Source organism: Oncorhynchus kisutch, linkage group LG14 (assembly GCF_002021735.2).
Source record: "Oncorhynchus kisutch isolate 150728-3 linkage group LG14, Okis_V2, whole genome shotgun sequence".
In the NCBI taxonomy this organism is placed as follows: Eukaryota; Metazoa; Chordata; class Actinopteri; order Salmoniformes; family Salmonidae; genus Oncorhynchus; species Oncorhynchus kisutch.
In genome coordinates, this window is record NC_034187.2 from 51,890,468 (window position 1) to 51,904,391 (window position 13,924).

At 44.1% G+C, this 13,924-nt stretch overlaps 1 protein-coding gene across 4 annotated transcripts in view; it reads right to left on the bottom strand.

Moving 5' to 3' along the window:
• LOC109903726 (protein PRRC2A-like) overlaps nucleotides 1-13,924 on the bottom strand; it is a 39,453-nt gene that overhangs the window by 18,196 nt on the left and 7,333 nt on the right. For 2 of the 4 annotated variants that reach the window (XM_020500614.2, XM_020500613.2), the window contains exons 3-11: nucleotides 9,259-9,436; nucleotides 8,866-8,962; nucleotides 8,677-8,770; nucleotides 8,389-8,532; nucleotides 4,872-5,128; nucleotides 1,838-2,078; nucleotides 1,189-1,312; nucleotides 742-946; nucleotides 455-553 (exon numbers count right to left, since the gene is read on the bottom strand). In XM_020500614.2, coding sequence (XP_020356203.1) covers nucleotides 455-553; nucleotides 742-946; nucleotides 1,189-1,312; nucleotides 1,838-2,078; nucleotides 4,872-5,128; nucleotides 8,389-8,532; nucleotides 8,677-8,770; nucleotides 8,866-8,962; nucleotides 9,259-9,436 — 1,439 coding nt within the window. The remainder of the gene's footprint in view (nucleotides 1-454; nucleotides 554-741; nucleotides 947-1,188; nucleotides 1,313-1,837; nucleotides 2,079-4,871; nucleotides 5,129-8,388; nucleotides 8,533-8,676; nucleotides 8,771-8,865; nucleotides 8,963-9,258; nucleotides 9,437-13,924) is intronic. The other 2 variants (XM_031788537.1, XM_020500617.2) reach the window with 2 other exon arrangements.

Consider the following 13,924-nt stretch of genomic DNA (forward strand, 5'->3'; position numbering starts at 1 on the left):
GCTTGTAGCATCATACCCTAGAAGACTCAAGGCTGTAACCGCTGCCAAAGGTGTTTCAACAAAAAACTTAGTAAGGGTCTGAATAGTTGTGTAAATATCATATCAGTTTTTTTATTTTTTTATATACATTTGCAAAAATGTTGCAATGTCTTTAAGTGATATCGTGTGTAGATTGATGAGGGAAAAAAACTATTTAATACGTTTTAGAATAACGCTGTAACATAACAAAATGTGGGAAAAGTCAGGGGTCTGAATACTTTCTGAACGCACTCACTGATTGAAGTGGATATAACAAGTGACATCAATAAGGGATCATCACTTTCACCTGCAAAGTGAAAGTCGGTCATGGAAAGAGCAGGTGTTCCTAATGTTTTGTAAACACACTCTCGCATATATATACACACACACACACACACACACACGAGGCCTTCTCTCTCCCCAGGTAGGCAGATACCTGTCGGTAGTAGGAGTAAGGCCCCTGTCCCTGGTGGAGGAGAGGCCCTGGTGGGGGGGAGAGCTGCTCCCGGGACCCACCCAGTCCAGGCCTACGCCCCTGTAGTGTACAGGCAACCACAGGTTACAGTTAGCCAGCTGCATCTAGTTACCTATTACGCTAAATACGCTAATATCCATGTCCTCAAAGCAATCCTGCTTTTTACTATAAAATGGTCACTGTTCACTTGCACTAGCCCTGAGATGCCTCTGAAAGTCCACAAGACTAGCCCTCGCAGAGGGTCGTACCTGGTAGGTGGCATGGGCGCCTTGGCTCCCCCAGCCGCTCTTGCACCCCTCCTCGGCCCATCCTGGCTTGCTGGAGGGGGGTGGGGGGCCGTCGTGGTCGGCATTGGAGGGAGGGGTGCGGCGGGTATCCCTGTCCACTCCGCTGTCAGAGACTCGGGAGCGCTGCACCACCTGAGGGGGACCTTCCTGAGACCTTTGCATCTCCCTGGGGAAGGAAATAAGAGACGACACATGTCACGTCAAAAGCAATCCCACATTCAACAACCATTTCAAGAATTCATTACATTCTGGCTCCGTCATTTATTCATTCAGAAACAATTTATGTGAGCGTGTGGGTCTTCGTGGCAGAAAGGAGGATTGCTAGCACAGCACAAATAGTTTTAAACGTTTAAACTGTATTTTCCAAACCATGTCAATCTTATGTTGGGCAGGTACTGTGGGACATACCGTGCGCCGTTCTTGCTCTCGCTTCTTTCACTCCTCTCGGGTCTCTCGTTCCTCTCCTCATCTTCCTCTCCTTCATCGTCGCTGAACTTCAACTTGGCCGAGTAGTCGATTTCCTCGTGTGCCCCTGTTTGACAGACTCAACGGTTCAGAGGGGAAGCACAATAGGCATGCAGACCGCATTTGCACCGTTGCCATCCTCGACCATTATACACAGCCACACACACTATGAGGGAGACTTGAAACAATGCATGCTTCTCATCTCTCCCTCACTTGGATAAACCTGATGTCTCCCCTCCCCTACACAAAGCACTACTGAGTCCATGAGATGAGATGATGCCGTCAAATGTGCTACCCACTGTGTTTCTCCATGTAATAGCAAAGTCCCACCATATCAGCATCATACAATTGATATGATAGAGAGTGAAAGTCTCTCGGATTCTAAAATAATGAAGGTGGCTGGCTTTCTTGTAATACTTTCAGGCTATCCAGTCAATTGCCCCACGTTGTTTAAGGTTCTCATATCAATTTAACAGTGTACAGGTCTCTACTCTTAATGTGATGACTTTTTGCACTTGCCACTGCTTTCTGAGCAGTATACTCTACCAATAATTACAAGTGTTCATGAGTCCTGACGTCTCCTCTCTCTCACCTGCCCAGCCCTCGTCTCCGTCCTGGTGGTCTAGTTCATCTAGCTCCTTCAGGTCATCCTGCTTCAGAATGGAGGGTCGCTTCACCATCTCTCCTCCCCCACCACGGGGACCGCCCTGGGGACGCCCGCGGCCGTCCTGACCCTGCTGGCGAAACCTGGGAGGGGCCTCACCAGGAGGGGGGTACCTGTAGGGCCCCTGGGGGCCGTAGGGAGGCGGGAAGGGCAGAAAGGGAGGGTACATCTGAGACCGAGAGACACAGAAAGAGAGAGGGTAGAAAACATTTAGAGACCCTGAGATGCACAAAAGCAGAGATTGACAGTACACTAATGTTACACTGGTGGGTAACAGGGTGAGAGCCCATCTGTGCGCACACCTCTAACAGTGAGATGTTCTAACACTGTTTCTGTGCCACCATTTGTATATTCTCTTGAAAATATTCGCCAAATGGATGGAAACATACATTGGCATTCGGAAAGCATTTAGATGCCTTAACAAAATGTTGAAAAAGTCACGTTACAGCCTCTCTCTAAAATTGATTAAATAGAAACATTTCCTCAATCTAGACAATACCCCACAACAACAAAGCGAAAACAGGTTGTTAGAAATTTGGGCAAATGCATTACAAATAAAAAACAGAAATACTTTATTTACATAAGTATGGAGACCCTTCGCTATGAGACTCGAAATTAAGCTCAGCTGCATCCTGTTTCCATTGATCATCTTTGAGATGTTTCTACAACTTGATTGGAGTCCACCTGTGGTAAATTCAATTGATTGGACATTTGGCACACACCTGTCTATATAGTTGACAGTGCATGTCAGAGCCAAAGCCATGAGGTCAAAGGAATTGTATGTAGAGCGCCGAGACAGGATCGTGTCGAGGCACAGATCTGGGGAAGGGTACCAATACATTTGTGCAGCATTGAAGGTCCCCAATACCACAGTGGCCTCCATTCTTAAATTGAAGTAGTAGTTTGGAGCTGCCAAGACTGTCCCTAGAGCTGTCTGCCTGGCAAAACTGAGCAATCGGGGGAGAAGGGCCTTGGTCAGGGAGGTGACCAAGAACCCGATGGTCACTCTGACAGAGCTCCAGAGTTCCTCTGTGGAGATGGGAGAACCTTCCAGAAGGACAACCATCTCTGCAGCACTCTACCAATCAGGCCTTTATGGTAGAGTGGCCAGACGAAAGCCATTTCTCGGGAAAAGGAACATGACATCCAACTTGGAGATTTCCAAAAGGCACCTTAAGGACTCTCAGACCATGAGAAGCAAGTCTGATGAAACCAAGATTGAACTCTTTGGCCTGAATGCCAAGCGTCACGTCTGGAGTAAACCAGATACCATCCTTACAGTGAAGCATGGTGGTGGCAGCATTACACTGTGGGAATGTTTTTCAGCGGCAGGGACTGGGAGACTAGTCAGGATGGAGGGAAAGATGACGTGAGCAAAGTACAGAGAGATCACAGATTAAAACCTGCTCCAGAGTGCTCAGGACATCAGACAGGGGCCGAGGTTCACGTTCCAACAGGACAGCGACCCTAAGCACACAACCAAGACAACACAAGAATGGCTTCGGGACAAGTCTCAAAGTCCTTGAGTGGCCAAGCCAGAGCACAGGCTTGAACCCGAGCTAACACTTCTGGAGAGCCCTGAAAGTAGCTGTCCAACTCATCCAACCTGACAAAGTTTGAGAGGATCTGCAGAGAAGAATGGGAGAAACTCCCCATATACAGGTGTGCCAAGCTTGTAGTGTCTTACCCAAGAAGACTCGAGGCTGTAATCAATGACAAAGGTGCGTCAACAAATTACTAAGCAAAGGGTCTGAATACTTATGTAACTGATTTTTTAAATTTAAATTTACAAAAAAATTCTAAACTGCTTTATCATTATAGGGTATTGTGTGAACAAAAAAAGAATAAGGCTGTAATGTAACAAATGTGTAAAAAGTCAAGGGGTCTGAAAACTTTCCGAATGCACTGTAGCTATAATAGATAGAGCCCATGTGAGCACACATGCAGAGATTATACCAGAGCTGTGTTCGAATACCCATACTAACATACTGTATACAATCGGGGGAGTGGCACAGCAGTCTAAGGCACTGCATCTCAGTGCTAGATGTGTCACTACAAACACCCTGGTTCGAATCCAAGATGTATCACAACCGGTCATGATTGTGAGACGCATAGGGCAGCGGAAAATTGGCACCGCACCGTCCGGGTTTGGCCAGTGTAGGCGGTCATTGAAAATAAGAATTTGTTCTTAACTGACTATCCTAGTTAAAAAGGTTAACAAAAATAATAATATATAAACTAAATACTACATACTTAATAAGTATATACACTACATACAATTAGTTCATTTTAGAATACTGTAAACAAACGGTATCCTTTCAGTTGAGAGCGTACCAGCGCTTTGCTTCTCTACTGGAAGTTGATGCTGTTGCTATGCAACCTCTTAGTAGGTTGTTAGCATAATAAATGACTAACTAGACATTTTACGACTTTGGGTGTGTTACTAATAAATTCAATCTGGAGTGCCAGAGTGCGCTCTGGGCATTCGCAAATTCAGAGCATTGTCAGATTGTCTGTTTGTAAATTTAGAGCGTTTCGCTCTCGGAGCGTTCAGAACGCAAACTGGACACTCTGGCCGAGGAGTAGGGTTGATCCGGGCGTTCTTAACTCACAACGGCAGTCAAGCACCCAAGCTAACTGGCTAACTTGCTAACTACTTCAAGACACAATGATAGACCACCTCACGCTGACCATTTTACTCACAGCTGCATATTTTCCGCAATTTTCTTCAAATCTGAAAACGTTATGAGGCCATGCCCATTTTTTGAAGAATTGCATTATGGGCCCTAAAAGCACGGAAATAGTGTCCACTGCTTGTATACGAATGTAGTATGACATCCGGGAACTTTTGACATACTAACTATATCCATACTATGACTAATCAGCATTCCATATACTCAATTTACGTCACAAATAGTATGGCTAGTATGAGTATTCAAACACAGCTCAGGAGTAGACTTACGAATGGAGGCATAATCCCTCTGTACTGGGGGAACCCAGGGCCCATGGGGGGCTGGGGCAGGCCAGGGCTGCCAGCGGCGGGATTCCTAGGCAGCCCATGGGACTGGGGGTTTTGCTGCTGCTGGAGAGGAGGGGGGCCTGCCTGGCCACCACCGGCAGCCCCCTCCATCACCAGCACCCCGCCCGGGCCACCCTCTGCGACCCCCTCTCCGGTGGGCGCCAGGGCACGGCCCCCACCGTCCCGCCAGCTCGTCATGTCTGGGGAGAGAAAGGGAAAACGAGGAAAAAAGGTAATAAAATGGATGGGAATAGGAGCCACTTATACCAGCGTTTGTATTCAGAAATTAATAATAGACATGCAATAGAATCATGCCACAGCGAATGTCCTAGTTATAAAAATTAGGGATGCACGATATATTGGGGAACATATCGGAATCGGACGATATTAGCTAAAAAATGCCAACAGCCCAATGTCTAGTTTAACGGCAATGTACAAAACCGATGTCAAAGCTGATGTGCATACTAGAGGTCGACCGATTAATTAGGGCCCGATTTCAAGTTTTCATAACAATCGGAAATCGGTATTTCTGGGCAGCATTTTTTTTTATATACCTTTATTTAACTAGGCAAGTCAATTAAGAACACACTCTTATTTTCAATGACGGCCTAGGAACGGTGGGTTAACTGCCTCGTTCAGGGGCAGAAGGACAGATTTTCACCTTGTCAGCTCGGGGGATCCAATCTTGCAACCTTACAGTTGACTAGTCCAACGCAATAACGACCTGCCTCTCTCTCGTTCCACTCCACAAGAAGACTGTCTGTTACGCGAATGCAGTTAGCCAAGGTACGTTGCTAGCTAGAATTAAAACAATCAATCATAATCACTAGTTAACTACACATGGTTGATGATATTACTAGATATTATCTAGCGTGTCCTGCGTTGCATATAATCTGACTGAGCATACAAGTATCAAAGTATCTGACTGAGCGGTGGTAGGCAGAAGCAGGCACGTAAACATTCTTTCAAACAGCAGCTCTTCATTGTGCGTCAAGCATTGCGCTGTTTATGACTTCAAGCCTATCAACTCCCGAGATGAGGCTCGTGAAACCGAAGTGAAATGGCTAGCTAGTTAGCGCGGTTAACTAGAGGGACGGAAGCTATACGGTTACACTGGCAATACTAAAGTGCCTATAAGAACATCCAATAGTCAAAGGTTAATGAAATACAAATGGTATAGAGGGAAATAGTCATATAATTCCTATAATAACTACAACCTAAAATTTCGTAACTGGGAATATTGAAGACTCATGTTAAAAGGAACCACCAGCTTTCATATGTTCTCATGTTCTGAGCAAGGAACTGAAACGTTAGCTTTCTTACATGGCACATATTGCACTTTTACTTTCTTCTTCAACACTTTGTTTTTGCATTATTTAAACCAAATTGAACACTTTTCATTATTTACTTGAGGCTATATTGATTTTATTGATGTATTATATTAAGTTAAAATAAGTGTTCATTCAGTATTGTTGTAATTCTCATGATTACAAATAAATAATTAAATCGGTATCGGGTTTTTGGTCCTCCAATAATCGGTATCGGCGCTAAAAAAAAATCATAATCGGTCGATCTCTAGTGCATACCCATATAATGTAGGTGACGTAATGACACAACGTACAATTTTGCGCTACACATGCAACACAGCATTCCTAACCTAGCCCACAATGTCTGCTGTGTAGATCGAGCAGTCAACAAGTCGAGCAGTCATTTGAAAGAGTAAGAATATTTCAGCGAGACAACTCAAAGGCGAAATCCATTAACGGCAAAATAATGGGATTCATTACCCTTGACAATCAACCGTTGTCTGTTATGGGTGATGTTGGCTTTCGCCGACTGGTTGAGCACGGGTACACACTACCAAGTGCGCTATTTTTCAGATGTTGCCCTACCGGACTTACACAGTAATAGCGTCACTGCTATTAGCTTCACTCCATACTATGGAACACCGTTTGGGTCTTTGTGTGTCAAAAAAGATACACGTCATTTGACGCGTTAAATAAGCTTTTAATTTGACACGTCAAATGACACCGTTTTATTACAGAATGTTGTGTGTTCTGAATTCGCACGTGCAAGTCAAGCGCCACCACTACTATCAATAGAACTGTCAAAGCTGTACAAAAAAGTCTGCAAACACCGGCCATGAACGATGTGTTTATAGTAGCGCATTGGTAATAAAGCATTATTTGTTCAACCGCAACTTCTGGGGTGCTAGCTTTAGCCTGGTACCTAGCTAGCACCAATACAACCAGCCTAAAAACAATGACCAGTAGAAACTGCAGTCATTTTCATTATTCTTAGCAATGACTTCGGAATCCTTGTGAGTAATATTAGCTAGGTAGCCACTTGTTGTTCGCCTATTGAAATTAAACTTAAGTACATGAAAATAAATAGCTAGCCAGCTACTTAAACATGTAGCCCAAAGCTAACGTTATAAGCAGCCAGCTAGCTTCATCTGGTTAGTGAGGCTCGACCGGACCGGGTTGTGTTGTGAAGCTAGCCACAATAAGAATTTGGCACAATAGTGGAATTTGCAGTTTGCCTCCAAAATAAAAGTACCCCTTCGAAAGTGATGCAGAAGGTTACAATTGGTGGAATTATGCCATATTTAGACTAGATAATGTTAAACAAGGTTGTAATGTGAAGCAATGAAATTGGGTATCAGTCAACTTGGTGACACCCATAGAACACAACTGTGAAGAGTTTATGCAAATATTAGTGATGTAGCTCTTATCGCGGGACTGTGACAGTGTGAAATCACCCCCCCCCCCCAGTCAGCCTATTGTGTATTGACATTCATTTTGCACTGTAGGTGCGTGAGACAACTCTACCAGCATAATAGCATACGTATCGATGAATCGTTGTGACATATGAAATACGAGTGAGTGTAATCTATGTGGAATAACTACGTAAAAAAAGGTATGGACGCGTTAAATTAGTATGTGACGTGCAGTCATATTCAGATCCTGATTGGTCAACAAGTTTATTTGACATGCAAAGACCCAAACGGCATTCCATAGTATGAGAAATCCTGTTTGAGAATGAAAAGACTGAACAAATGAACAACGAAACACAGAAAGTAAGTGAAAGAAATAGGTTTTGATTATGCTTTACTGGTAATGGGGACACAAAATATTGGATCGGTATAGGCCAAAAACATCATGACGATGTATCACTAATAAAACTGTTCCCAGAATTCCTTTTTTTTCTCCTCCCAGTTGGAGGATTCTCAGTATCAGGTGTGAATAAGCAGGGAGTTAATCCTCCAACTGGCAATCCTACAACTGGTATTTCTGGAAAATTTGGAAATTTTAGGACAGTTACCGGAATTTTGCGATCATAGTCGTTAAAATAAGCTCTTGCTCTGAACGCTGGTTCTTCTGTTCTGTCGGCAACCCTTTTTTCACTGTAAGTGTGGTCTACAATAAACAATACAAAGAGGAGATTTAGCGTTACTCACTCGGGGGGCGGAGGCTTGGTCCGGGCCCATACAACTGATCTGCAGTGCCCTGTTCCCTGCCAGCTTTTTCCTGGTCGCCAGCCGCCTGCAGGGTGGGAAATTCCTCGCGAGAGAATGGCGACCGTTGGTTTGATCCCTTTCCACCTGTATAGTGCGAGAGAGAGGAGGGGTTACTCAACGTCAAATCTCCAAACGTGAGTTAATTAGGCAATTGATGCGGCAGTCAAGTCTGCTGCAAAGTTCCATAGGAGAGGGAAGTGACAGACAGATGTAAAGTATGATACTCACCATCTCCTTGTGCTCCATGTGTAACACTGGCCTGAGCCCAGGACCTTGCCCCTGCGGCCTGGGCTGAAACCGTGGCCGGAACCGGAGGTGGAACCTGAGAGACACACAAAAAAGCACAACATTAAGCACCATTGGCAGGATGGAACCATTTTGTGTTTCGGTTTACATTGGCATCGAATTGTTGTGTACCTCTGGAGTTGGCGGGGTTCTCGGGCGGGTCGGTGCAGGCGTCTGTGAAACCACAGGCTGCTGCGACTCCAGCTGCGGTGCTGACAATACATCGGTACTGAGAGATGGAGAGAGAGAGAAAAAGGAGAGAAACACCAGAAGTGGTAAGTGTCAGATGCACCAGTCAGTCAGAGACAATTGCGCCAATTACCGAGCTAGTAGGGGCCTATTAGTGATGTTCCACAGCATTATTGCTGCTATTTCTTGTGATAAGATAGCATCTGCGCATTCAAATCACCAGTAGATGTGCTAGTCAATTCTTCTTCTTTTTTTTTTTACTGCAGATAACATAGTGAAGATTAGAGCGAACACTGACAAGGATTTAGTATATTCATGTCAGGGGGGCCTCCTCACCTCTTTGGGTCTGCTGGTTCCTGCTTGCTTGCCCATCCTGTGCCGTCTTTTGGAACGAGCGAGACGTTGGGATCGTTGCCTTTGTTCTCTGCCTTCAGACTGGGCAGGCTGGCAGGGGGTGGCATGCGCCGCGCAGAGGCAACTTTACCAAGAGACTGAAGGCCATGGCGGGGGGGAACTGATTAGGGGGAGGAAGAGAGGAGGGAGATGAGGTCATTAGCAGAAAGACCAAAGTAACTTGAGACCACTAAGAATAAAATGGAGGGGAGAGGGGGACATGAGAACGACAGTGGTGATCGCCGACACAATATGTAGGAATTCGTTAGAGATGCCGTAAGAACTGCTTTACAACACGAGTTGACATATGCTGGGTTATAATTAATAGGGACGGCATTTGAAATGATTTCGGTATTCAAATAATGTCACAATATTTTTTTCTGGATATCTGGATAGTCGGAATACATGTTTTAAAGGGACATTTTTTGGAGAGATACTTCAAATAGAGACTTGCTCGCGCTGGCTTGAGAGAGCCGGTGAGCTGCGCTCCTCTTATTTCAGCAGAATGTGGGGGAGGGGCGAGAGAGGAGCAGGGGCTGGCGAGTGTGATCGTCTATACCTGTGGCATGGAGGGAGAGAGAAAGTAAACAGACTTATGACAAACTTGTTGCTGCCATAGGTTGTCTCTCATACCATCTGGTAGTGCTTGTCTTGATTGCATCAGACTGCTGTAAAGATGCTAGCTAGCTAGCTATGTTAGCCAGCTAGCTAGCTAAAGTAGCAAGGCTGATTGAGGATATTTTGTGGCACTACCCATCCAATGTCTATAACAACTCTATTCATATGAAACACTAGCCTACTCCTCACTTAGCAAACGTAATTCTGTAACTTTAATTACATATTGCATTGATTAAAAAAATGTCCCATTTCACTTGCTACACATGGAGCCTCTGACTGTAGCGCTGCTTTGATTGACCGACGTTGACAATAAGCTACACATGTAGGCTACCAGTGTGTCTTTAATAGGGCGCATTCACAAAACCTGTCATAAAACAGTTGTATTGAAAATGTCAAATGTAATGGTGCATCCTTGTAGACTATATAGCAATGTCACATAAATAATAGTGTTCTATTACTTGGGAGAGTATACACAAACGTATGTTTGGATATTTCGAATAATCGTGCCCATCCGTAAAATGTAGCAGTTGCCTTCAACTGTATAGAAGAGGCCAGTAGAAAGAAATTGTGCTCAAGCAATGATGGAAAGGCTGCAGCCATTTTACACGGGCACCTTCTGTAAAAAGTGAGTCTACGGAATATCAATTAGCAAATGTATTTATTTTTTAAATACGGAAAAATCACATTTAAATAAGTAGTCAGACCCTTTACCCATTTCTGGGTTGAATCATCTTTGGCGGTGTTAATAGCCTCGAGTCTTCTTGGGTATGACGCTACAAGCTTGGCACATCTGTTTTTGGGGAGTTTTCAAGATCTGTCAGGTTGGATCGGGACCTACCCTGCAGAGCTATTTTCAGCTCTCTCCAGACATGTTTGATAGTGTTCAAGTCCGGGCTCTGGCTGGGCCACTCAAGGACATTCAGAGACTTGTCCCAAAGCCACTCCTGCGTTGTCTTGGCTGTGTACTTAGGGTCGTTGTCCTGTTGGAAGCTGAACCATTGCCCAGTCTGAGGTCCTGAGCACCCTGGAGAAGGTTTTCATCAAGGATCTCTGGGTACTTTGCTCCGTTTATCTTTCCCTCGATCCTGACTAGTCTCCCAGTCCCTGGAAAACATTCCCACAGAATGACGCTGCCACCACCATGCTTCACCGTAGGGTTGGTGCCAGGTTCCCTCCAGATGTGATGCTTGGCATTCAGGCCAAAGAGTTCAAACTCGGGTTTCATCAAACCAGAGAATCTTGGTTCTCATGGTCTGACAGAGCGACTACACCGCTCGCCGTGTGTTGCAAAATAAATGTAGAAATCTATGTTATTTAATTATTGCACCAACACAGCTCGCGAGCGCCTGCGTTGCCAAGGGCTAAAATAAAAGTCAGTTATATTTCTGAGGCAGATTGCGCTGCAATTCCTGCCTCTCTGCATCTCCTTATTTGTTTATAGAAGCAGGTACCCACGTGGGTGACTGAAAGACGAACGAGGTCAGTGGCGGTAATGCACCTAATTTATGAAAGTTGCCAATCGCATTATAAAGTCAAGAAGAAAAAGCCTGGAAGGAAGAGAGATGACTAGAAACAATTCAGTTGACCGTTTTGTGTGTGGATCAATTGTCGGAGTAGAGGACCTTTTGCATTTCAGGTAAAAATAACAACTGAAAGGATACTGTTAGTTTACAGTATACTAAAATGAAATAATAGTACAAGTATATACTCATTAAGTATGGAGTAAACAGTATGTTTGTATGGGTATTCGAACACAGCTTTGGTGGTTCCAAACTTCTTCCATTTAAGAATGATGGATGCCACTGTGTTCTTGGGGACCTTCAACCCTTCAGACATTTTTTGGTACCCTTCCCTAGATCTGTGCCTTGACACAATCCTGTCTCAGAACTCTAAGGACAATTCCCTCGACCCCATGGCCTGGTTTTTGCTCTAACAAGCACTGTCAACAGTGGGACCTTATATAGACAAGTGTGTGCCTTTCCAAATCATGTCAAATTAATTTAATTTACCACAGGTGGACTCCAATCAAGTTGTAGAAACATCTCAAGGATGATCAATGGAAACAGGATGCACCTGAGCTCAATTGAGTCTCATAGCAAAAGGTCTGAATTCTTATGTAAATAAGGTATTTGTTTTCTTATTTTAAATACATTTGAAAAATGTCTAAAACCCTATTATCGCTTTATCATTATCAGGTAGTGTGTAGATTGAAGAGTTGTTTTTTTTACTCCATTTTAGAATAAGGTTGTAACGTAACAAAATGTGAAAAGGGGAAAGGGATATAAATATGTTTCGAATGCTCTGTATATACAAAAAAGTATGTTGAGACCCCTTCAAATTAGTGGATTCGGCTATTTCAGCCACACCCATTGCTGACCGGTGTATAAAATCTTTCACAACTATGCAATCTCCATAGACAAACAATGCCAGTAAAATGGCCTTGCTGAAGAGCTCAGTGACTTTCAAAGTGGCACCGTCATATGACGCAACCTTTCCAACAAGTCAGTTCGTCAACTTTCTGCCCTGATAGTTGACCGGGGCAGCTCTAAGTGCCCTGGTAAGGTGACAGGTAGCGTTGTAGTTAGAGCGGTGGGCCAGTAACCAAAAGCTCGCTAGCTCTTGAGCAAGGCACGCAAAACCCTAATTTTATCCAGGGATGCCATACTACTATGGCTGATCATGTAAAACACCACCTTTCACTGCACCGGGGAATGTAACAAAACATTTTTTACATTATAATTGAGTTTGCATATGCCTAGACCACCAGACCATGGGGCCTGCGCCCAGCGACCACAGTTCATACAAGGCTTGTCAATCCCTTCCCAGTTCTCCATAATCTAATCGAATGCTGAAATCATTCTAGAGACAGTTTTTTTGCAATCAGCGCAATCGACTGCACCAAGCCAAAACAATTCCATCGATATTCTTTATACAGGGGCCTAGATGACAGCTAATATGGCTTGTCACCATGTATTCAAATCAAATCAAATTTATTTATATAGCCCTTCGTACATCAGCTGATATCTCAAAGTGCTGTACAGAAACCCAGCCTAAAACCCCAAACAGCAAGCAATGCAGGTGGAGAAGCACGGTGGCTAGGAAAAACTCCCTAGAAAGGCCAATACCTAGGAAGAAACCTAGAGAGGAACCAGGCTATGTGGGGTGGCCAGTCCTCTTCTGGCTGTGCCGGGTGGAGATTATAACAGAACATGGTCAAGATGTTCAATGTTCATAAATGGCCAGCATGGTCGAATAATAATAAGGCAGAACAGTTGAAACTAGAGCAGCAGCACAGTCAGGTGGAAGTTGAAACTGGAGCAGCAGCATGGCCAGGTAGACTGGGGACAGCAGTCTCCAATGTATTGGAGATCTCTCTTTCATTGACAGTAAGAGTCATGTATGACACCCTAAATGCTTGGTATGTTTCAGTGCAAAAGGCAGTAGATTCCAGCTGAGGACACAGCTATAGGCGAAGTGTCTCATTTGGTTTGGCAAAAATAGCACAACACAGTGTTGTCACAATATCAACATTTTACTGAAGATCCAATACCAGGCCAAGTATCACGATACCGAGTAGCATTGCGATACCAAAAGGGAAAAATTCAGTGGCATAGCATACCCTTATGCTTGTTCCCATGTTCTAAACATTATGAGCATGTGCTACACAAAGAAATGGTCACTGATATTCACACTTTTACTCAATACAAAATATATTGAATTGAACTGAACACTGTTCACTAGATAACTTCTTATGGCTGGGGGCAGTATTGAGTAGCTTGGATGAATAAGGTGCACAGAGTAAACTGCCTGCTACTCAGGCCCAGTTGCTAATATATGCATATTATTAGTAGATTTGGATAGAAATCACCCTGAAGTTTCTAAAACTGTTTGAACGATGTATGCGAGTATAACAGAACTCATACGGCAGGCAAAAACCAGAGATAAATCCAACCAGGAAGTGGGAAATCTGAGGTTTGTAGTTTTTCCAAGT